The 23,889-nt window shown below is 47.8% G+C and overlaps 1 protein-coding gene across 2 annotated transcripts in view; it reads left to right on the top strand.

Annotated features, from left to right (window-relative positions):
• The window catches only part of MYO1D (myosin ID), a 160,689-nt gene that overhangs the window by 23,300 nt on the left and 113,500 nt on the right, over positions 1–23,889 (top strand). Inside the window, exons 2-11 of one of the 2 annotated variants that reach the window (XM_084222151.1) lie at positions 12,235–12,443; positions 13,296–13,389; positions 14,201–14,366; positions 16,073–16,126; positions 16,965–17,060; positions 18,100–18,216; positions 19,405–19,608; positions 20,751–20,896; positions 20,978–21,092; positions 21,733–21,903. In XM_084222151.1, the coding sequence (XP_084078277.1) occupies positions 12,235–12,443; positions 13,296–13,389; positions 14,201–14,366; positions 16,073–16,126; positions 16,965–17,060; positions 18,100–18,216; positions 19,405–19,608; positions 20,751–20,896; positions 20,978–21,092; positions 21,733–21,903 (1,372 nt within the window). Of the gene's footprint in view, positions 1–12,234; positions 12,444–13,295; positions 13,390–14,200; positions 14,367–16,072; positions 16,127–16,964; positions 17,061–18,099; positions 18,217–19,404; positions 19,609–20,750; positions 20,897–20,977; positions 21,093–21,732; positions 21,904–23,889 lie in introns of those variants that run through there. The other variant, XM_084222152.1, reaches the window with a different exon arrangement.

The raw sequence follows: 23,889 nt of genomic DNA on the forward strand, positions 1-23,889 counted from the left end.
CTGTTTTGGATCCCTGGTCTGTCTTGCTTGAGGTTACATCAACAGATCTGGACTAAGGGAAGGATTTTTCTTGTCTCAGGTTACTGGACAGTTTTGGAGGGTTTTTGCATGGCCCATTTCCTGGAACTGCTGGCATTTCCACTGCTGAACTGTGATTATTTTAGGACTGAGACAGACTTTTCACTGCTCAAGCAAATACCTTCAAAAGAGACTCCTGCTTGCATGAGAGAGAAGGAGGAGGGACAATTAGCTGCGTTTTACCTCCTCTGACCTGGACTTTGAAAGAAGTGTAGATAAGGTGATAGTCACTGTCCTTATCAGCATAATGACCTGTGCAGCTTATCAAAGCTGCTGATTTTCTAAATGTAGGAGCATTTCCTTAACTGTCAGTGCCACTCTGTACCCAGCTAAAGGCCAAAGAATGGTGTTTAAGATGAGTGTAGATACGAAGTGTCAAATTCCTTTGTTCTCCTGCTCAAAGGATAGAGATGTGAACAGGAAATAACTGGGCTTTATTTCTTTTCCTGTAAGCCTCTCTTGAATATATTTAGGAGGAAAAGAGTAATTTCATAAGTACATTCCACTCTCCTTTTGACAAAACCAGGATTTGTAGTCATTTTATTGGCACTGCATGAAAGTGCCGTGACTGAAACACTTGAACCTTGTCTTTATCTGCAAGTCCATCAGGCCATGCCATTGGATCCAAAGTTATAGATGCATTTGCTGACTGGATTGTCTAAGTGACCATTTTGTTCCTCAGATTCAGTCAGAAGACTGTGGGCAATAGATTTAGCAGGAGCCTTGTGTAAATGTAAACCTTTAAAGTTAATTTTACATACATATATCAAAAATAAAGAATCATGGAATCACAAGATGGTTTGGGCTGGAAGGGACCTTAAAGCCCATCCAGTACCACCTGTGTCATGGCAGGGACACCTCCCACTGTCCCAGGGACACCTCCCACTGTCCCAGGCTGCTCCAGCCCCAGTGTCCAGCCTGGCCTTGGGCACTGCCAGGGATCCAGGGGCAGCCCCAGCTGCTCTGGGCATCCTGTGCCAGGGCCTGCCCACCCTCACAGGGAGGAATTTCCTCCTGATATCCCATCTAACCCTGCCCTTCTTTACCTTATAGCCATGGGTACATTAAATAAAAAATCCATGAAAATACTACAATCCTTGAGGATTGGGATATGTGACAGAACTGTGTATTAGTGACTGTTGCATTACCTTTTATACAATGTCTAAAATGCAGGTAATAAGAGTTGTGTATATTGTGGGTTCAAATTCTTGCATTCAAAGCAGAATTTCTTAAGTTCACCAAAGGCTCTTTTGGGGTCAGGGTGGCAGCTTTGCTGCTCATGGATAATCATGGATTAGCTGATGTTAATAGTGTGTGTGCTGATATTTAATGATTGGCAGTTGCATTCCACTGTGGATTGCCACCTAAATGTATGGATTGTCAGTGCTTTCCCACTGACACAGCAAAATATTCTGAGAAACCTGAAGCACTCTATTGTTTCCAGAAGTCTTTGGAAAACTGGAAATAGAGCCATTCCCCTCATTTGCTCTTGCCTGCTGCAAACTGACCACTGAGTGTGTGAGGAGCTGATAGTGACCATTCCCATGGTTATACTTCTTGGTAATTGAAGAATATCTTGATTATTCCAACCACCCGAGTATGGCTGAGATATCTATTCATCTTTTGTGCAGCAGGGATGAGTGTGAGAAGGGTAATACTAACCACTTAACTTAAAAAAACCCATAGAAAATAGCATAGAAAATATGTTTCCCATCTAATAGATTATTTTCTCTGTTTGTAAAAGGTGTAAAGAGATTAACAGTTTGTGACTGCCAGATTTGTTGATACCAAGTGTTTTTTTGTGTTTCATGCTGTTCTTTGAGGGCTCAGCAGCTGATTGCTCAGGGGAGGGAAAGAGAGAGGGAGGTAGCTGTGTTTGGAGGAGGATGTGCCAGCTCTGAACTGTTACTTAAAAAAAAAAAATCAATATATAAATAAAGCTGATAGCAAAATTAGTTAGAAAACCTGTGCTGCTCTTCCTGGAGATGACAGTTGTGTTCAGCTGTCACCTGGAGCTGCCCGTGTGTGTCAGAGCTTGGCTGGGGCTGTTTGAGAGCCCCTGGGGAGGGTCCAGGGCCCCTGCCCTGAGCGGGGCCGGGGCTCCGGGGCTGTGAACAGGGCTGGGGCCACCCTGCCCAGGAGCAACAGCTTCACTCCGTGCTGCTCTCAGTGTGTAATTGGCTCTGCCAAAGCTGAGGGTCATCTCACCACCACCCCAGGCTAAATCAGTGCTTTCACTAAATACTTAGTGGCTGAAAACATCTGTATTAAACTTTTGATAAAAACTGATCTGACTTTTGGAGATTGTCATTAAGTAATGATTATCATCTGGCAATTGATATGTCACAGAAGTAGAAGCCTGCCTGAATCCTCAAGCTGATTTGTCCTTCAGAAGATCCTGTTTTAAATAATTTCACAGGGCTTTGAATTCCACTGGCTAGGATTAACAATTTGTTGGTGTGGTCAAAGCCAGCTTGGCTTGTGACAGATAAATTGAAGATGCTTTCAGGTTATCTGCATGTTAATTCTGATTTGTGTGGTATTTGTGCTGTCTCACATTATTATTACTTGAATAGTCTTTCAGCTTCTGAGTAGGAGCTGTCTTTGACAGAAAAAAATATGTCAAATGTAAGGGAAGTAAATGAACCCAATCTTTCCGGTGATAATTTAAACCGATAAAGCAAGCAGCATGTAAATCAAGTAATCTGTTTTACTAATCAAACCTTTTAAGTCCTTTTCCATCTTGCTAATGTTCCCCTGGGTTATCTGTGTACAGTTGCCATTTAGGAATTCACTCCTTTTGCAGTGGATGATGAATGCATAAATAGCAGTTCTGCTGCTGCTCAGCTGCTTTTCCATTTAAAGGATGTAAAGTGAGGTACTTCAGGCCACTGTGCAAATTCATTTGCTTATCTTTCCAGTTCTGCCCTGCACTTCCATACCCACAAGGGTGTTTGAACCATTCCCTGTTTTGTTCCTTCTCCTTTTCCCTTTTTGAAGTTGACTTTCAGTGAGAGGGAGAAAGAACCTGATACTGAATCTGCCAGTTCAGTCACACTCATGAATTTAAGTGAACCCACTGCACTTGGTTGTAGGTAAAGACCCCACCCAAACTTTCTGTGGAATATTAGTTGCTCTTTAATTGGAAGAACAAGCCTTGTGTATTTACTGGGCCTTTTTACACTGGCATGATCTGGTCCCCTAAAGAGCCTGAGGTTTAGTCTTCCAGGGCACCTCCTGCTCCATTCTTGGTGATGGGAGAGACTGGGAGATGGAGAAGAGGGGTTTTGGTGCAGTTCTGTTCAGATCTCCATTAGGGACATGAAACTTTTCCAGTACAAAACAGCAAATATTTGAAAGGAAGCCTCAGGAACAAACCTGAGCCAAATCTATATCCAAACTGGGAAGCTTTTCCTGACTAGCCATGCTTTCAAGGGAGCATGAGGAAAAGTCCTTTCAGCCTGAGCAGTCCACGGACATATTGCTGAAACGGATTTGCTTTGTGATTTGCGAACTTAATTTTCCCCTCCACTGCTTGTGGCTCTTTGTCCACGTGCTCTGGCTGAGGCCGTTGGTGTCTGAAAGGAGTTGGTGGCAATCTGGGGGTGGCCGAGGTCGCAGCTGTCCCTCATTGTCCCTGCAGCAGATGTGGCAGAAGGCAATGTTTGACTGAGGGGCAGAACGGGCAGCTGGAGGTGGAATGTCCTCATCTGCTGCTTGGAGACTCAGTGGTTTGTCTGCCAGAGCCCTTGGCTGGCACTGGAAGGGCTGGGACAGCCTGTGGGCAGACCATGGGGCTGAGTCACCAGCACGTGCTGTGAAAGCCTGGGTGCCTGGAGAAGCCCAGTGTCACAGTCAGTGTCACAGCCCAGTGTCACTCACAGCCCAGTGTCAGAGTCAGTGTCACAGCCCAGTGTCACTCACAGCCCAGTGTCACAGTCAGTGTCACAGCCCAGTGTCACTCACAGCCCAGTGTCACTCAGCCCAATGTCACAGCCCAGCGTCACAGCCAGGTGACACACAGGCATGTGTAAGAACTGTCACTATTTGGTTTGGGCTGCCATGGTGCAGATCACTGCAACAACTCCCATGGAAGCCCTAATGATGCAGAAACATGAGTCGTTATTTGCATGTTTTGCGTTGTTATTTTTGCCTGGTTTGTGTGGCCTGTGTTTGTATAAATAAGGCACCTGATTTTATTTTATATGTAACATTACCAGAGCACAGAGCCATTCTTTTGGAGTGCTGGCAGATGGGGTTCTGTATCTTCATGCTGCAAGATGATTCTTGGGTTTTCTGAGCCCTGTCCCAAACAATGCTGCATTCAGGGGCTCCAGCAGTATCCACAGATCAGCAGTGGCCACGAGCTTAACAAATCAGAATATTCCTTCCCAGCAGAACAATGAAGCAGCTGAACATCAGCAGCTCCCAGCCAGCTGACTGCTAAAGGAGTCTCCAGGCATTTCCAATGAAAACCTGTGGAATCCTGGCACTGTACCTTGGCACATGGGCTTGTAGAGTGAGAGGAGGTGTAGCTATCATAATTGAACAACATTCCAAAGGCTCAAGGGACAACAGGAGGAGAGGGGGCTGAATTTGTCCAGGGCTTTATGCAGGGCCCTCCCCACCACCCAAATCCATTCCTCCTTCTCCTGTCCACCACAGCTTGTCCCTCCCTTTCTCCACAGCTTGGTCCTTCCCACACCTGAATACCTGTCAGGGTATCCCCTTCGTCCCCTCTAAACCAGATAGTTTAAAAGCAAACACTCCCCCAGTCTAGCCAGAGTGTGGACAGAGTTGGGAAAGTGTCACACTGGGTGTGTGCTTGAACATGGCCTAGAAAATAAGATTACAAATGATCAGTGCAGGGGCTGATGCAGTTTCAGGTGATGTTATTTGTGAGTGGTTGTTGTTTCCTGAGTTACTGGAGAGCTGGGAGCAAGGAACAGGGGCTCAGTCATGGACTTTGTTTTTCTGCATGTTTCTGATCTTTCTGCTGGGTTGAAGGATTTTATAGCCCTTCACAAGGTTATTTAGAAGCATTAGCTTGCCTGGACACCACAGGGACAAAGCCACAGCTGCAGAATTTACACCCCACTGAACCAAGGTGAGGAAATGAGGCAGGATCTTCCTCAGGGTGCAAATCTGTCCATCCACAGGCAATGCCCTGGTGTTTGCCTTTTGGGCTGGTGTTTTTGCAGTTTTGTCCCCTGAAATGCCTGAAGGTGGCAAATCCTTGAACACAAGGGTGTATGATCCAATGTGGAAAGCTGAATTCCCAGAACTGAAGGCTGGGATAATGGTGATGTGGCAGCTTACAGTTAATATGAACCCAGGGTTTGGAAAGAGGAGGTGAATGGAGGTGAAATGTCCTTTTTAAGTACCTGAGTGCTGTGACATCTGAGTGGAAGGAACATAATGGATCATGAAGTCAGTTGTTGGTCAGTGCAGGAAGCCAAGTCTTCTAAATATATACATAAAACAAACTCAGCCATATCCAGCAGGGCTCCTTGGTCCTTGCAGCTGCCACTGAACTGCTCTGCAGCTTTCCTGTGTCCAGGGTCCTCCATTCCCATTTTCCCTTTGTATGGGCCTGTGTGGTGTACTGTTTAATATTTTCTTCTGGCTGCCTGGCAGGATGTTTCTTATCTTCCCAGGCATTTATAGGTGAGCACTTCCACCTTTTCCTCCTCCTCTGTAGTTCTGTGAGTGTCATGCATTTAAATGAGTTCTTCTGCATGGCAGGCTCAGTGCTGCAGCTGGCTCGGGGTCTGATGGGAGCAGAGAGGAGAACCTACCTGACTGCTGAGCTTTCTTTTGCTATTTACTGTCCCTTTAAAGTTTATGTGCTTTTATTTGGCAGATTAAAAGTTAGAGATTGTGGGCAGAGGGCAGCCTCTTGTTTGCTGCTATCCCAAGCTTGTTCTGCTGTTTCCTGGTTAGATCTGGGATCCCAGGATAATGCTCCCTCAGGACAGCACTCAGGGCACCATCCTGCCCAGAGCACAGTGTGGTTGCTGCACTCAAATTTTACCATGTCCCAGGCTGATTTTCACATGGAAACTGGGAGTGTTTTACTGCCACACACACACAGAGCAAACTACTTCCCTCTACCTGTGCTGGCAGCGACTTCCTCCTGTGCCTGTTGGAATAAACTACAAAGCATTGTGTGGAGGCTTTTCAAAGAACTTCCCTTTAACTGCTTATCTGTCTCAAGTCTGCTTGTGCCTTCTGCTTGTGTCTTCTGCTGTGCTCCAGAGCTGGAGAAGGAGCGTGCAGGGCTCCCCTGCTGCAGGGAGAGCTCGGCCGGTCTGACGCAAATAGAAATGAGAGTTCAGTGACTCCTGTGTTTAGTGGTTTGGCATTTTTTCAGTGCAAGGTTAGAGCTTTACATTTAAGGAGAGGGATTTTAATATTATTCCTGTTCCTCCATCTCCCAGTTTTAGACTTTATTCAGTGTTCATTATAGTTGGCTTAGCATCCATTCCCATTTTCCTTCCCCTGACCTTACCCAGTGGGTTTGCAGAGCTTGTGGATGACTCAAGGGTCAGCTGGGTTGGAGCTGAATCAGCCCCATCAAATTACAGACAATTCCCTTAAACCTTGGTTTGTTGAGGAGGATGTGGCAGTGGTCACTTGTAGTTTGCTAATTTTATTTAGAAAAAAGTGACATAACTACAAAGAACTCTTTTAACCTAATTTCCAAGCTGGCTGGAGGCTGCAGATGAATGGAGTATTCCTCACCCTGCCCTGTCTGCTCCCTCCATACAGGAAAGGAGTGGTGCAGAACGTGCTCCAAATGGCATTTCCTATTTTGTTCAACTGGCAGCATCTGAGCACCGAGTCCATGCAGGCCAGCTGCAGGCAAAATCTCACCTGCACCCAACATGAATTTAATTGAAGTTTTCCTGGCCCTCAGGGTGGATCAGAACCATGTAGACATGCGTATTTTGAATATTGTAGACATGCATATTCATGATCAGGACAGACTTGGATTGTTTTCTTGGTGCAGGGAGGTTATACTGACTGGACAGTTTTTTGGTCTGTTTTTCCAAGAGCAGCAGGAATATTTTAGCCATAGTTCTGCCAACGCAAATCCTGTTTATCTGAGTGCTCTTGTGGGAGGCTGATTCTCTGTGAGACAGTTTATGAACAATTTACTGAAAGGCTCGAAATCCTGCTTGACAGCTGAGTTTGTTTTGAGATTTACATAAAATAAAGTCTTTAAGCAGCACTGAACTCTCAGTAGAGACCTGGTATCACATAGAAAAGGCCCAAATACCTGAGGCACAGAGTGGACTTAGCTTTAGGAAAGTCACTTCCCAAAGCACAAGGACAATGGGGTTGTTCCCTTGAGTGACTGCAGGCTACTAATTCTTGCACTTACAAACCAGGTAAATATGGTTTCACTGCCAGAAGCCTGCTTAAATTCCCTTCCCTCTGGACACATCCTAAAGGCCCATCCTTGGCTGTCTATGAACATGAGTTTTAATTAAATGTCTCCAACACGGGTTTGCAAAGAGAATGCACTCAAAGCCTGCAGTCATGGACTTTTGATGTGTATATTTAATGAAAAAAAATAACTGAGGCTTGTTACCTCATTTGGGAGAGTGACCCAAACCACGTGGGATGTTTACAACAGGAAAAGGAATTGCCCCCGCTCCACATAGTAGAGATATGCAGCTCCTGGATCATTCTTTCCATGCACAGAGGAGGAAGAAAAAGATGTGTGCCCATACTCAGAATTTCACTTTGTGCTTTGGAGTTCACAAATAAGCTGGAAACAGAGAATAGTTTGAAACCATCAGTTTTGATTCTCTTAATCTTCAGTGGGACTAGGTTTGCTGTTGACTAGCACAGCTGAGGGAGCTGTAGCACTCTGGATTCTGTCATGAATTATTTGCTTCTCCTTAACGTTTCCTTTCCTTTAAGACACTGCTGCACAGCCAGACTGAGAGCCCATCTCAGTGGGTGTCTGTGCTGTGCCTGACTGAGCAGGGTCTGTCCCGGGGGACCTGTGGAGCATCAGGAAGGGCTGAGCCCAAGGAGCTTCAGGGAGCACCTGCTAAGGGGTAAAGCCTTGGTGTGCCTGTAAAGCAGAATGTGCTGCCAGTCTGTGAGCAGTGCTGAGAATGGAGCAGCTCAGGACCAGAGAAGGGCTTTTTCCAGTAGAATATTACCCAGAATACCAATACCTGCACTTCAGCTCTCCTAAAGGAACAGCAACCAGTGAGCTGCTGTGTTTCTCCAGCAGATGCTCTGTCATTGGACAGATGGGCATGGAGTGGCAGAGTGGGTTAGTGAGGAGCCCTTTGCCAGTGCTCAGGGCTGGCAGTGCTGCCCCAAGGACTCTCTGGCTTCTGGAGCAGAGGAGTTACATGTCAGTGATTAATTAGGAATTCCCTGTCTGATGGGAGTGCTGAGCTCGGTGAGGCGTCTTTGTGCAACGGTCCCGTCCTGCAGATGTTGTTTGGGAGTGTGGGTTCCAAGTCTTGCCAACTAACTTTTCTTTATTTGTACTGAGTGCATTTGAAGTTGCATCATTTCCTCGGTAAGAACAGTTTTATTTTTGACTGGAGTGTTTGTCAGGTGGAGGAAATCCTAAATGTGAGTGCTCTCTGGTGGTGGAGATTTCTGCTTCAGTGTTCCCATTTCTGCAGTGTATTTTCCAGGAGCAACTGCATGTGAAAATACTTTGTCTGGACTTAAAGATCCTTTTTTTTTTCAACTCCTTTCCCTAAAAATAAAAACTACAAAACAAAGTAAAAGTGTATTTCTTGCCTTAGTGGACTTCTATCCAGAGAAGAATTTCTCTCCCTTAAAATGATTTATATTCTGTGACTCACTGGTTTTTATTTTCTCATTATCAATTGATGTTTTAATGAGGTAATAAAAACTTCTCATGAAAGAGCTGATGTTCCTCCTCAAAATAACCCACAAGGATTAAGTACTGTGAATTGCTTTTTGGCTGCTGAGCTCCTTGAGAGAGGGGACTGAGGGGAGACTTGCTGGGGCTGCAGCTCCTCCCCAGGGGACAGCTCTGATCTCTGCTCCCCGTGACAGGGACAGGATCCAGGGAAGGGCTGGAGCTGGGCCAGGGGAGTTGGGATGGAGATCAGGGAAAGGATCTGGCACTGCTCAGGGAATGGTCCCAGCCCTGAGGCTGCCAGACCTCAGGAGGGTTTGGACAGCACAGCCAGGGATGCCCAGAGTGGGATTGCTGGGGGGTCTGGGCAGGGCCAGGGGTGGGACTGGGTGAGCCTTGGGGAGGCTTTCCCACTCAGGATATCCCATGATTCCATGACATTGATACAGAGGTAATTCAAATGGAACTATTGCAGGGAAATGTTTTGTTGCAGCACAAGCTGATGTGACTTCCCTGAGATAGAAAATAAGGTTTGACCCCGGGGGTGTTGCCCCAGGGGTGGATCCTGGGGTTCCTTTTATTAAGGAACTTTTTTTAATCAAGGAACTGCACTGGTGTTGCTTTGAGTAACAAAACCACAGTGCTACATGTTACCTCAGCACTAAAATGCCTGTGCTGGCTGTGAAAAGCACCAAATGCGTTCGTGGTCTTGTTTTGTGACCTTACCCTGCAGAGGAATCATAGGTTTAACGCAGCTCAAAGCTCCCCATCTGCACTGCCCTCGTGGGTTGTTTTCTTAAGCTTTTCTGAGCTCTCCATGGGCAGGGCAAACCCAGCTCTCCCACCGGAGCCCTGCAGCCAGGAAAAGAGGCCCTGCTGTTCTTGGCCTGCTGCTGTGCTGAGCCACGCTCGGGGATGAAAAGGAGCTTTATCGGCAACGAGGGCTGAGGAGCTGGAGCTCCTGGTGGGTACATCTGAGCACAGCTCTGCAATTTTAACTCTGGTGCTAGGAAAGAAAGAAAAATGAACTGAGATGTAAATGGGGGCGTCACTCGTTCATAAATTCTGTATCCCCAAAGCCAGGCTGGAGAGGTGCCTGTTTGTCAAGCCTGGAGACAGATCCTTCTTCCCCCTCATCTCCATCTGCCTTTTGCCACAGAGCTGAAGACACAGCTCATCAGGGCCCAGCAAAACCTTTTAGAACTTGGCTTGGAGGCCCAGTGTGAGATCTGCTGTCTGAGCTGAGCTGTGGGGAAGTGGCAGGCAGGATGTGAGGCTGTGCCAGCATCCCAGCTGGAACCCCTCTGGAGCAGGGGCTCTGCAGGGCCAGGCTGCAGGGCCAGATCTGGAGGTTCTGCATAGAGGCAGAGGGTGCTGGCACTGCCCAGGCTCCCCAGGGAATGGTGCCAGAGCTCCAGGAGCCTTAGGACAGCGCTGCCAGGGATGCACAGGCTGGGATTGCTGGGATGTCTGGGCAGGCCAGGGATGGGACTGGACGATCCTTGGGGGTCTCTTCCCACTCAGGACTTTCCCTGATTCTCTGATTCACTCAGGGATGCTGAACTGTCACGGGAGGAAACTTAAACTGGGCTCTGGCAATGCCAGTTTACATAATTCATTACTTAAGGAAGAGGTCAGAGTATTGGGTGCTGTGATGGTGGCTTGGCACAACACTGCAGCAGGAATGGCCTTTATTTCTTTATTTCTCCTCAGCTAAAACAAGCCCCCTCACCCTCTCTGCGGCCATGAACCCTCCAGCTGCTCCTGGGGCTTTAAAGCTCATCCTCAATCTGCTGGATCTTTATTTTCAGCCTCAGCAGTGCCTTGAGCACAGTTTTGTGCTGCTGGGCAGGGACTAGGGAGAGCAGGCTCGGTGTTCTCCATTGGGTCACTCACCTCTTTTGGTGTCCACCTCCAGGAGGTGGAGTGATTCTGCTCATTGTGATGTCCTCGTGGTTTCCATTACATATTGATGTCCCAGTGTGACTTGATCTCTTTAATACCAGCAGTGTTGTGTGGGTTTGGTTTTTCAAGCTCTCCTCTGTGTATGCAGAGTCCCTCATGGGCTCCCAGCCTGGTATCTGATCCCTTTGCACTTCTACCTGTTCAGGATCTTCCAAAAAGTTAAAATTAGAAGTATTGGCATTGATAATTATGTTGACCTTATATTTTCTAAAACATTACTGGTACCTTTCAAACAGCTTATATCTCAAAAATGTAAAATATCTTTGCATTTTCAGCTCATTATTGTTTTGGGAAATACATATCAAAACACCTTAAGTTAAAAGTGATGTAGGAACAAGAGGATGTTTTTGCAATTCTCGGGTCCTCCCAGTGCAGTGTTTCAGGAAGAAGCTGGAGTGGGAGGCACCAACACTTCTAGAAAGTGGAAAGCTGTTTGCTGGATGATTTTTCTTGAGTTTATTACACCTGCTAAAAACTGACGCTGCCAAGATGCTGCAGAAAATTCTCAAATGAACAATAGAAAATGTCAGGGCTGTCACCACATGGGGGTGGTAATAAATTCAATAAAGTAACGCTGGAATTTGTGCCGGAGTCGGTCAGGATTCGAGGCTCTGTGGAGGGGTGCTGGTGCCATCTAATGTCCTGAGGTTTAAGTACAGCTACAGACGGGGATTGGCGCTGGAAATCCAGGGTTTGTGTGTTGATCCCTAAACCTGTTGTCCTTTCTCCTCCCGAGAAACAAATGCTGTGTAAATTCCTCAGCTGTTAATCTGGAATTATTCTGAGTTCTCATAGGTAACTTTCAATAAAATGGGGAGTTTGTTTGGAAACATTTTCTAACTTAAACATTTTTAAACTAACATCAAGCTATTTTCTGTCTTGTTTGCAGAAAGAATCAAAGAGCCACATAGGGATAGGAATGGTGTAGTTTAGGGTTGTTTGCACACATTATTAGCAATTTTTCCTCTTTGGTGTAGCAGCAGTGATGATACCAAGGTGCCTTCCAGCAAAAAACACTCATTGCTAGAGCTGAGAGGCTGCAGTGCTTCCCGGGCTTCTGTCTTGGTTTACTTTCAAGTGTGATTAGACCTGGAAGCGAAGCAGAGGCAGAAATCTCCTTTGTAGGTGGTGGAACTCCAAGCCAGCCCTGGGTTGTTGTCCCTGTACCCTCGGGTCTCTGCTGCTCTGCCAGTTACCAGAGCCGGCGTTTCCCTGTCCCGTTTCCATTGGGTGATGGATGGAAGAGTTCACCCCATGGCCCGGGCAGCCGCCTGTCCTGAACCTCTGCCTTTGTCTGATTCCTGCCTTTTGTCTGCTCTGGGCAGCTTCGAGAAGGGCCGGATTTACACCTTTATCGGGGAAGTGGTTGTTTCCATGAATCCTTACAAGAACCTGAACATCTACGGGCGGGACACGATCGAGCAGTACAAGGGCAGGGAGCTCTACGAGAGGCCTCCCCACCTGTTTGCCATCGCTGATGCTGCTTACAAAGCCATGAAGAGACGATCCAAAGACACCTGCATTGTCATCTCAGGTAGGCTGGGAGGGCTCTGCATGGTGATGAGCATCTGATCTGTGTGAAATTCCAGGCGGAAGGAGAATAATGGTTTGGCTAATGACAGCGTTTTATAAAAGAAACTTCATTAAGCTTAAAGCTGCTCATTTGCATTTGAATCCGTGTGTGGAGATCGGCACAATTATTTCTTATCTCATTCAAGAGCTGGTGCCAGCCAGGAGCTGGATCTGTGCCTGCAGAAGGATAATGTGAGCAGGAGCCCTGTGTCTGCTCCAGAGAGTGACCTGGGATCAGGAGTGACCTGGGATCAGCGGGGCTGGGATCAGCAGGGCTGGGGTCAGCAGAACTGGGCTTGTCTCTCCTCAGGAGCTGCTGATTTTTGTCGATGCCCTGACTGGCCCCTGTTTGTTCCCTTCTCCATTGGAAAGGCCGTGGCTCCAGCAGTGGGAGCAGGGCTGGTACCAGAGTGATCCCTGGCTGGATCCTGGCACTTCGCTTCCTTGATGTCCCCGTGCTCAGGCAGCTCTGAAAGGAGAGAGCCCCGGGCTGGGGTGCTGAACAGTGGCCCCTTGTGCTGCTGCAGGCCAGGCTTTCTCCTCTAACAATATTCCTTTGATCCTCTGTGTGCCAGCCCGTTTCCCGACCTGTGGAATCTCTCAGCACAATTGCTCAAAGTCAGCCCAGCAGCAGCAGCCAGGCAGGGTTATGGCTGTGTTTAGAAAACGTCCCAAGTGCACACAAAGATTGCTTTAAAAAGAAAAAACCAAACCAACCACCCAGGCACTGTTGGGGTAGAATTGAGGTCTTCTGTCCAATGATTTGCTTTGCTTTTTTTCATCTGTTTGGTCACCGTGGTGTTTCTGCCCCCAGGTGAAAGCGGGGCTGGGAAAACTGAGGCCAGTAAATACATAATGCAGTACATAGCAGCCATCACCAACCCCGGGCAGAGGGCTGAGGTGGAGAGGTAAGGCCTGGGCTGGAAAACAAGGGGAATTCTCCTGCTCGTAGATCTCTTTCTGTGGGCTGTGTAGCACCACATTATCAGATGGTCTCTTGTACATGCTGATTTATACTTAACTTTTTCAGGTACTGCATTTACTCTGGGAATTTTGCAGTATTAATTGCTGAAATTCCATTGAAAAGTTTATTTTGAAAGTTCTAACTTTCAAAATCAAAAGAGCATCTAGAAATACCATCCAGCCAATATCAACCATTTAATGGCAGGACTCAATGATCTTAGAGGTCTTTGCCAACCTAAATGATTCTAAATCGCTTTTCCTGGGACAAATTGCCTGAAATTTGGGTGGGCTAGAACACCATGTGGAGTGTGAGGAGTGCATTCTGTGACCTTCCAGGCTCACATGATTCTGAATTGCAAAATGTTTCTCTCTGTCCTGGAGTTAAAGTTTTGGAGCAAAGAATGTGGCTTTCTGCAGAACAGACTTAAGCCTACCCCGAATGAACTTTTGAAAATTATTTGAAAAAGAGTTCAGAAAATTGGTTTCCTAATTCAAATGTGTATAGAAGCTGAATTTCTGGTGCTGATTTCAAGGTGGGGGTCTGCTCTTTGAATCCAAGAGCATTTGCTTCCTCTGAGGAGCTTTCTGACAGCTCCCAGCTGATTTCCCATGGGATTGCTGATGCCATCCACACCTGCCCAAATCCGCCATCAAAGAGCATCACTGCTGTCATTGAATTCTTCTGGAGAAGTGGCTGTGAAAAAAAATCCCGTGCTGTGAGTGTTGAAGTCTTACCCTTTCCCATCCCTGCTGCAGAGTGAAGAACATCCTGCTGAAATCCAACTGTGTGTTGGAGGCCTTTGGCAACGCCAAAACAAACCGCAACGACAATTCCAGCCGCTTTGGAAAGTACATGGACATCAACTTTGATTTCAAGGGAGACCCCATAGGGGGGCACATCAATAATTACCTGCTAGAAAAGGTAAGGCACTCTCCCTTCCAGGGTTGCAGCCTTTGCTGGAGTTACTTTTGCAATCTGGGCTTTGTCAGTAGAAAGTTTTCCGTTCAGACATGTACAGCAGGTGAGGAATGAGGACACAGAAAATAAATCCAGGGCTTAAGTTTTCCTCAGGAGTCAGGGAAGCCACTGCAGTGCTGGCAGTGCCCTGTTCCTGGAGCACCATGACTTCCAGAGCTCAGCAGCAATGGGGCTGTGTGTGTGGGTGTGTGAAGTTTCATCTCAGATTTTATTTTGGATAAAATTTACTCTCTGCACAGCTCCTGCTTTGTAATTCTTGCACTGATCTCTCCCTGGAGAAGGAGATTTCCAGGGCTGTAGGGAGCAAGTGTGCTTGAGAAGTGTTATTTTGGAATAATGCCACAGCCTTGTGTGAGCTGTTGGTAGTGTTGTTTTTATATATTCAAAGTGATCACAAGCATAATTATTTTCCTCGTGTCATTAAGTGGTGTCTGAAAACATTGGAATATGCAAAACTGGAGAGCTCAGGCGTGAGCCATTAACAGTTCTTGCTGTGTGAGACACGTCTGACTTTGATTATGTGTTTGACCACATCTGCCAACACCCTTTTTTGTTTGTGTTTCTTTTTTACTTCTCCCCTTATTTCCCTGAAGTCTATTTTCAGAATAAACACTTTATTTTGAAAAACAAAACAACAAACCCAAACATTTAACTTGGGTTACTTTGATGTAAAAAGAGGGCTGGGACTACAGCTGCAGTGACTTAAATCCTGATGATTTATTTATCCTGATTGTTTATTTCATATCCTTGACTTCTCCCAAGTTAAATTTGTTTCCATTTGAAAGCAGTGGAGGCTCTGGCCCAAATGCAAGCAGTAACAGACAGTGGCTTTGCAGCAGGAACACATCAAATCATGGAATATCCTGGGTTGGAAGGGACTCATCAGGATGATCCAGTCCAACCCCTGGCCCTGCCCAGACACCCCAACAATCCCACCCTGGGCATCCCTGGGAGCATTGTCCAAACACTCCTGGAGCTCTGGCAGCCTCGGGGCTGTGCCCCATTTTCTGGGGAGCCTGGGCAGTGCCCAGCACCGTCTGGGGGAAAAACCTTTCCCTGATCTCCAACCGAAACCTCCCCAACACAGCTCTGTTCCCCATCACTCTTCATAGTTCAAACTTGTAGCATGAAATAAGGAACATTGTTGTTTGACTGAATGTCTGCTGATTTAACCCTTTTTTGTGGTGTTTTACTCTGGTCTGGAATGGGGGTTCTGGAATGGAGCTACAGTTCCCTAAAACAAGGCCCTTGTGTCGAAGCAGAGCACTCCCTTGTACTGTGGGTGCTATGGGCAGTCTGTCCTGGGGGTGTAGGAGTGGTGATCACCAGGCCCTGAGCATTTCTCTGTAGTCACAGAGTCCTGGTTTTCATTTCCAGTGATTAAATCATTCTAAAACTAAAATGATGGCTTTTATTTGACTCTTCCATGAAAGCAACCCTGTGGTTCCCACATGGGACTCCTGGATGGAAGTAGGACATTGCAGCTGTTACACAAGCTGGAGCTTTTGACTGCAGACCTCAGGCTTCAGGGTCACACATGTGTGATGGTGTTCCCAAGAGCCTGAGGGTGAGCTGGGATGGATTTGGGGTGTCCTGGTGATGTGGCTCTGAGGGGACACTAACAGCCACCCTGTGCTTTGTTCCCCCAGTCCCGTGTGATCGTGCAGCAGCCTGGGGAGCGAAGCTTCCACTCCTTCTACCAGGTTTGTGTTCCTTTGCTGGAGCAGTGGCTTGTCCCCAGCTTCCCTCGGGCAGAGCACTCAGGGCTTTCACCCTCTCATGTGTTTTGCAGAGGGTTCCCTTTTGCAGCATCTTGGGTGATCTTGGGTTCTTCAGTACTCTGCAGGGGCCTGGGCTGGGAGGGAGCCTGGGAAGATGGATTGTTTTCTATCCCCCAGTCCCATATTAACACATTGCTAAACTTAAAAGGAGGCTGACTAAACAAATATGGTAGGACATTGGACTTTGACTCACTGTTTTATGTGTAGTAAGCCTAATCCCTCTATTTTGTCTTGAAGCCTTTGGTCCATATGGAAGTAATTTGGTTTTTTGGATGTTCTTTAATGTCTTCCACATTGTGTGTTGGTTCCCTGTGTGTCCTTTGGGGGATATGGTCAGCCTATTAGTATAACCTTGATTCTGCACTGAGGGAAGGGGAGGTTTGTTTATTTTTTTTTTCACTTTTTCAGTACTCCATGATGGCATGTTAGCACTTTCCTCATGGATGTGTCATTTCCAGGAGGAAAAGTCTCTGTGTGGGCAATGTGCTTGCCAAGGCACAGCTGTGGCCTGGCACAGCTGTGAACAGGTCTGGGAGGGGTTCAGGCTGGTTTTTATACAGTTGTGACTCTAAAGGACAGTGATTTGTGGTGGCAGAGCCCTGCCCCAGTGCAGGCCCTGTATCTTGCACATTGTGCTCCAGATACTGCAGCAGTAATTAATATTTTCATGATTTTGCTTGTCAAGCAGATGAATAAGAGACAGAGAAAAGAAGAATTTTATATTTCTCATTCACCATTTCTTAAAATTCTCTTCATGCAGCTCCTGCAGGGAGGTTCTGAGCAGCTCCTGCGTTCTCTGCACCTCCAGAAGGATGCATCAGCCTACAGCTACATCTGCCCTGGGGCACAGCTCAAGGTGAGGGCTCTGGGGGACCCAGGGACAGCTTAACATTGGAAGTGTTGCTGGAAATGCTCAAAGCACTGCTGAGCTAGCAGAAGTTGAGATCAGTGGGGATGAGTAGGGAAAGGTGACACTGGTGTGCTGTTTGTAATGAGGTTTCTGGTGCTACAAGATAAAGCACAAGTGTACTTAGAATCACAGAAAAGATTTACCTCTGTTCTGCTTAAAATATACAAATATACCTGTGCATGCTGCATCTGCTTCTAAACAGCAATAAAATGATTAATAAATGCAGGTGTGGATATTTGGCCCATTACCAGTGGCAGACATTCCATACTCCATAATGGGTACCTTAAACTGCCTTCTGGAGCAAAAAAACAGAAGGACTCATTTTGTTGCAACAGGATCTTTGAGTTACTGAAGGACTGTGTCTTCATGTCTGATTTGTCCTCAAGGGGGAACTCTGAGCAGGAAAGAAGGGAACAAACCCATAAAGTTTTTAGACAACAAGGTCCTGAACACTTCAGATACAGCTGGAGCTGTCCCTAGTGTTGTCCCTTTGAAGCAGAGTCCAGACCAAAGGTCCCCTGATTTCCTAGGTGCGTTTGTGAGATGCACTTTGGATCAGAAACTCAGAGACCTCCCATGCCAGATGATTCTCTTTAAAAATGTGTATGCTAATCTTGAGAGAGGTGGAGAACAGAGATTTCCTGCTGGTGCTCTGCAGCCTCTGCTCAGAGGGTCTGTGAGTGCGCAAATTGTCCCTGTTCTTCTGGGATTTTTTATGAACTCTTTCTCAGCAAATTCCACTGGGAAATTTATTGTGCTGTGGTGGATTTCTGTGTCTCCTGCTGCCAGAATCCGTGTGTGCAATGCAGGGTTCAGTGTCCAAGCACGCACGATGGCATTGGAATAAACTGGGAAACCTCATGACAGTGTCTTGCCTCTGAGAAACATCAAAGTGCATCTTGTTTCCCATGGGCTTGTGAAATCCTTGCTTCCTCACAGCTGACTTCCATTAAATCCCCCATCCCAAACTTCTCTCTCCTCTCAGTGTTCCATCAACGACGGGGCTGAGTTCAAGGCAGTTGCTGATGCCATGAAGGTGATTGGCTTCAAGCAGGAGGAGATTCAAACTGTCTACAAAATCGTGGCAGCCATTCTGCACCTGGTAAGCTTCCTGCCCGTGGGTATCCATCCCTGAACCCATCCCTGGGCCGTTCCTCAGGAGGGCTTGTACTGCCAGCAGCTCTGAGTTTCCTGCTGCAGAAGCCATTGGAAGCTCTGGTGGCTGGGAAGGTGTCCAGCTCACAGCTCCAGTGGTGACAGAAAGTCCTTGCTGGAACAGGGCACTGCAATGATGATCACATGTATTCCTGTATGTTCCAGATCCCAAACCAGGCATACCACTAAGTACTGGGAGCTGTTGTATGTTCTCAAAAAGGAACTGGGGTTTGGCAGTGAGGGGTTAGGGAGCTTCTGTCCCTTTGTGCCCTCACACTCACCTTCACCACAGTGATCCTGCTTCACTTCATGGTGAAGGTTGAGTGCAGGAAACACAGGAGTCCTCTTAATTCTTTGTGTTCTGAGATTGAGGAGATCCTTCCTTCTCGTGGATCCTTCTGGGAGCCACAGAACTTCCTCCCCTGCACAGTAGCAGGGAGTCCCTGTAGCTCAGCTCTCATGTTTCCTGAGGAAAGAGGTGGGCAGGAGGAGGTTGGCAAAGAGTAACTTTATTCCAGTTCCTTCTCCTCCTTGCGATGACAGTGCTGGGAAGGAATGGAGGCAGAGCAGAGCGGGGCCATGCAGGCAGGCTGGGAGACAATCCTCTGCTGTGAATCACCAAGGGCTGTCACTGCTTAATGCTGGCACAGAAGGTACCCAGGAGCAGAGCTGTGGTGGTGGGGTGCTGCCAGTCCAGTCCCACTGGCACTGACCTCTCAGCTTCCCCACACCATTCCCATTCCCTCTGTGGCAGTAGCACCGCCAGGGGAATTACAGCCAGTGGTTTCCTGGCGAGCTGCAGTGAAGACAAATGCTACATCCAGCATTTGCACACATGGTGCAAGTCCCTATCCCTGGACTCTGAATCTTGGGATGGTGTTTGATCAAATCTTGGGAAGTGTTTGATGTTGTTTGTCCCAAAAGCTGAGCTGAACACTGAGCAGGAATGCTTTGCTTCGGGAATGCCCTTGCTGCTCCCTCTGATGTTGGAGGTTTGAGGGTGTGGATGTGCAGGACCCACCTGCCAGTGTGGCAGGAGATTTCCAGCCTGGAGTAGCAGCTGGAAAACGAATGGAATTGGGGTGAGCTGATCTCTGCTAGTAAAGGGCAGATGGAGAAATGCTGCCGATTGCAGGGAAACCTGAAATTCTGTGTGGATGGAGACACTCCCATCATCGAGAACAGCAGGCTGGTGTCGGTCATCGCGGAGCTCCTGTCCACCAAGGCCGAGCTGGTGGAGAAGGCGCTGCTGTTCCGCACGGTGGCCACGGGCAGGGACGTCATCGACAAACAGCACACGGAGCAGGAGGCCACCTACGGCAGGGACGCCTTTGCAAAGGTGAGCGCTGTCCCCTCCCTGCGCACGGCTGGGTGACACTCACAGACACATCTCTGCTGCCTTTGCCCCTGGGTTGAGGCGTGCAGCAAAGACTGGCAGTGCCAAGGGGGGCGTTGCTGTCAGAACATTTTTCAGTGCTCAGTCCCAGGAGGATTCCTGGGTGGGTCAATAAGCACAGGGCTTGCTGTACATCCTGCAGATTTCTCTCTGAACCTTGGTGCTCTTGAGTTCTGGGGGGGTCTGTGGCACCTCCCCATCCCTGCCCTTCCAGCAGAGATCCAGTTCCCACAGCCAGCAGTGCCAGGCACACCGATGGGCTGCAGGCTGGGCTGCAAATGTGTCCTACAGGGAGGAATTTGCTGTGAAATGGGATCCTCAACTTCATGTTGCAGTTAAATTCAAAGAGTAGAGATTGGAACAGTAACATCTAGAATTCATGTTGGAAACACAAAGTGGTATTCTTAAATATTTTTGATGAAGAATTGTAGAATGGTTTGGGTTGAAGGGACCTTAAAGACCATCTTGTTCCAACCCCCTGCCATGGGCAGGGACACCTTCCACAGGAAAAGTGAGTACTGATGGCAGGAGTGACAATTGTTCCTCCTCTGCTAAGAAATCAAATTATAAGGGAGGAATGGGTGAAGTTGTGAAGGTCATTGATAATTAACTTGACTTCTTTTCCTGAGATAATGTGTTTACCCAGCTTTACAGCACATTTTGAACATGAAGACTTTGAAGACACCTCTGCCTGCAGAACATTATCTTTGTGAAAGGTGAACAGGATTATTTTCCTGTCATTGTGTTCAGTTGTTGAGTTTCTGTGACTGACCTCTCTCTTGCTCTTCACTGTTGTTAAATAATCCTCAGGAATGGTACTTATTAGACAGCTGAAAAGCTGACTGGAATCAAATTAGGGAACTGCTGCACCCAGTGACCTCACTGGGATTTCAACTTGGTATAAATGAGTTTTAGAAGAAAGAAAATAAATGCTTCCATAGAATATTTTCTTCAGTCAGTAGCTGCTCACTTTCAGCAGAACATGACCTGGAGCTTTGATGGAGGCCTGGAATGAGCTGTGTGGAATTTCCTGGGAAGAGCTGAGGCAGGTGCAGGCAGGAGCCCTCAGTCTGTGTTTCCTGCAGGCCATTTACGAGCGTCTCTTCTGCTGGATTGTGACACACATCAACGATGTCATCGAGGTGAAGAACTACGACACCACAGTGCACGGCAAGAACACAGTCATTGGGGTCCTGGATATCTATGGCTTTGAGATATTTGACAACAACAGGTGAGCCACCTTTTAAAGCCCAGTGTTGTGCCTTTGCCTTTCCCAGAACACTCATCGTCTTTTCTTCTCATGTTTTTGCAGCTTTGAACAATTCTGCATTAATTACTGCAATGAAAAGCTGCAGCAGCTCTTCATTCAGCTGGTTCTAAAGCAGGAGCAGGAGGAGTACCAGCGAGAGGGAATTCCCTGGAAGCATGTGAGTGCTTTGGCACGGGAGGGAGAGGTTGGTGTGAGGTCAGTGTACCAGCACAAGTGCTGGACCTGAAGCTGTTCCACTTGCAGGCTCCAGTTGATGGGACATCTGTGTCCCTGCCAGCTGTCCTGCCAGGCTGGGATCAGGCTGGGGCAGGAGCTCCCCAGTCACCTCACCACGTGTCTCCTTGGGAAAATATGGGACACCAGGTCTCAGATGAAACCTAATGTGGCACCTCTGTGATGCCACACACGTAACTGTGGGTTTCTGTGCTGAGTGCTTATACATTTTTCTAGTTGTTGATGGTAATACGTAAAAATCTTGACTTTTCCTGTTCATACTAGCTTCAGAATGCCAAGGACGGGGTGTGCAGCATCACTGTGGTGACTGCACACAGCTGAATTGTAAAAGACATTTTAAAGAGCATTTTGCAGCAGAGATCTTGAGATGTATCTGAGGGGTTTGAAAAATTACTTTAAGTGCTGTTCAGTGTAGGAGAGCAGCCTGCTTTGTCTGGAATCTGAGATCTGCACATTCAGAGCTGATTGCTCCTTGCTGTCACCCTGGCTGCTATGGCCAGCCCTGGTACCCTCCCATTTCTGCAGCCAAGGTCACCAACACCCCTGTCCTTTGTTTCCTGCAGATTGATTACTTCAACAACCAGGTTATCGTGGACCTGGTGGAGCAGCAGCACAAAGGGATCATTGCCATTCTGGACGATGCCTGCATGAACGTGGGGAAAGTCACGGATGAGATGTTCCTCGAGGCCCTCAACAACAAACTGGGGAAGCACGCACACTTCTCCAGCAGGAAGGTACCCCACAGACCCTGCTGTCCTCTGCTGTCCCTTCCCCATGTTCTGATGTGGAATGGAAATGAGGAAGAGGGGTTTATGGGTGGGCTGGGTAGGAATCGCTGCGACTGAGTGTGAGATGAGGAGCCCGGAGCAGCTCCAGTCGCAGAGGATCCCGGCAGAGGGAGCTCCAGCACATCCAGTGGCTCATCCCTTTTATTCCGGGATAAAAGGAGCCTGAGCTCGTGCCTTGACATATCATGATGTCATCTGGAACCAATCGATACGCCGGCTCGGCCCACGTGTTGTTCTTCCCAGGCTGCTCTAATACATAGTGACAGTGAAATTATTCACACTCCTGCATTATTACAGCGCTGTGATTTGGGCTTTTTTCATCCTCATTGGCTGCAGAACGTGCTCGTCTCCCACTGCACCTCAGAGCACCCAGGCCCCTCGCCTGCCTTTGTCTGGGCTACAATGGGCGAATTAAAAGGCTTCATTTATTCCTCACTTGGCAGCAGATTGCAAAATGGTCACCAGCCTGATTAATTTGAGAATCTTTCACACACAGTAATCAAATAAGGGCTTTTAGTTTGATGTGTCTCTACTCAGAGACATTGTCTAAAATGTATGGCTCAGAGTGTTGGTCCCCCCTGCTCCCTCCCACCCCAGCACAATATTTTATGTAGGTCAGAAGTACCAAATTAGCCTGGTTGTGTAAGATATGTGCTAAAGGCTGCCTCTGGGAGGCCCGGGATAAACAATGGATCTGGCTGGGGCTGTCTGAGGAGAGGCCAGGATGAAAGTAAACCAAACCCACGTTTTCCTCCCAGATTATAATTTTCCTCAAATGCCCTTTTGCTGCAGCACACCTGATGCACACCTGCCAGGTGCACCTGAGCTCCCTCCCTCTCAGGGAGGGAGACAGGGAGCTTGATTCCAGTTTTGACCCAGATTTCACATGTCTGAACAGTGACATGGAACATGCTGAGAAAACCCACCTGAAAACAAGTGTGAGGCCTGGCCTGGGTCACTGGTTGAATACAAACTGCTTCCTTCAGTGGTAGTACTGCTGGGATGAAGTCTGGGATCCTCTGCAATAGGGTGCTGGAGAGTGGTCCAGTTTCTGGAGCTGTCTGGTCAGTGGATGTCAGAGAGGAGTTTGGTTTCTGTTCTGTCCTTGCCCCCACATCTGCCCAGGGGAAGGGCCTCTGCCACAGAGGGAGCAGGTGGTCCTTTAGTGCAGTGGCAGAAGGGGATGGAATTTCAGGAGGTGCTATGGGAGGCTATAAAATGAACATTTAAAAATAAAATCTGCTCAAGTCCTTGCCTTTGGGAGTCCCCTCCCAGCAAGGAGACATTAAAGGGCAGCATTGCCAGCTGCAGCGCTCCTCAGCAGGAGGTGGCGTTGTCAGAAACTGCCTGCACAGGCTGAGAGGGAGGCAAGGAATCCTGCTATAAATAATGTTTATGGAGGGGCTGATGGATCTGCCTGGCTTGCTAATTTCTAGTTAAATCAATAGAGCCTTGAAAACATTGACCCATAAACCTCTCAGCATAATTATTATCTTTTCTCCCCATCACATCTCTGCAGACATCCCAGCACCTCAGAGCTCTTCTTCAGTCCCACCCAGAACTGCTGTGGGAAGACTGAGCCTTCTGAGCCAGGCTTTTCTAACTTGGATTAAGAAAAAGGGCTTGATTCCATCTCATGCCCTGCCTTTGCAGACTGCAGTGGTTCCATGCAGATCCTGTAAAGTTCCCCACAGATGGGAGCTGTTCCCTAAGAGTTAAAGTGCATGTGTTGGGAACAGCTCCCATCCCTCAGCCCAGTTCATGCTCCACTGCTCCCTGCAGAGCATGCTGCACACAGGCTCCATGTGGAGAAGCTCTGGGGGGCTGTGGTGCCCTAAATAGTCGTGTCCTACTTTGTGTACCCGGCTGCTCCGCGCTGCCGGCGCCCTTGTCCTGGGGAAGGCCAAGCGAGCCAGGACAACGCTGCTTAAC

This window comes from Fringilla coelebs (genome assembly GCF_963513975.1).
Source record: "Fringilla coelebs genome assembly, chromosome: 27".
Taxonomy (NCBI): Eukaryota; Metazoa; Chordata; class Aves; order Passeriformes; family Fringillidae; genus Fringilla; species Fringilla coelebs.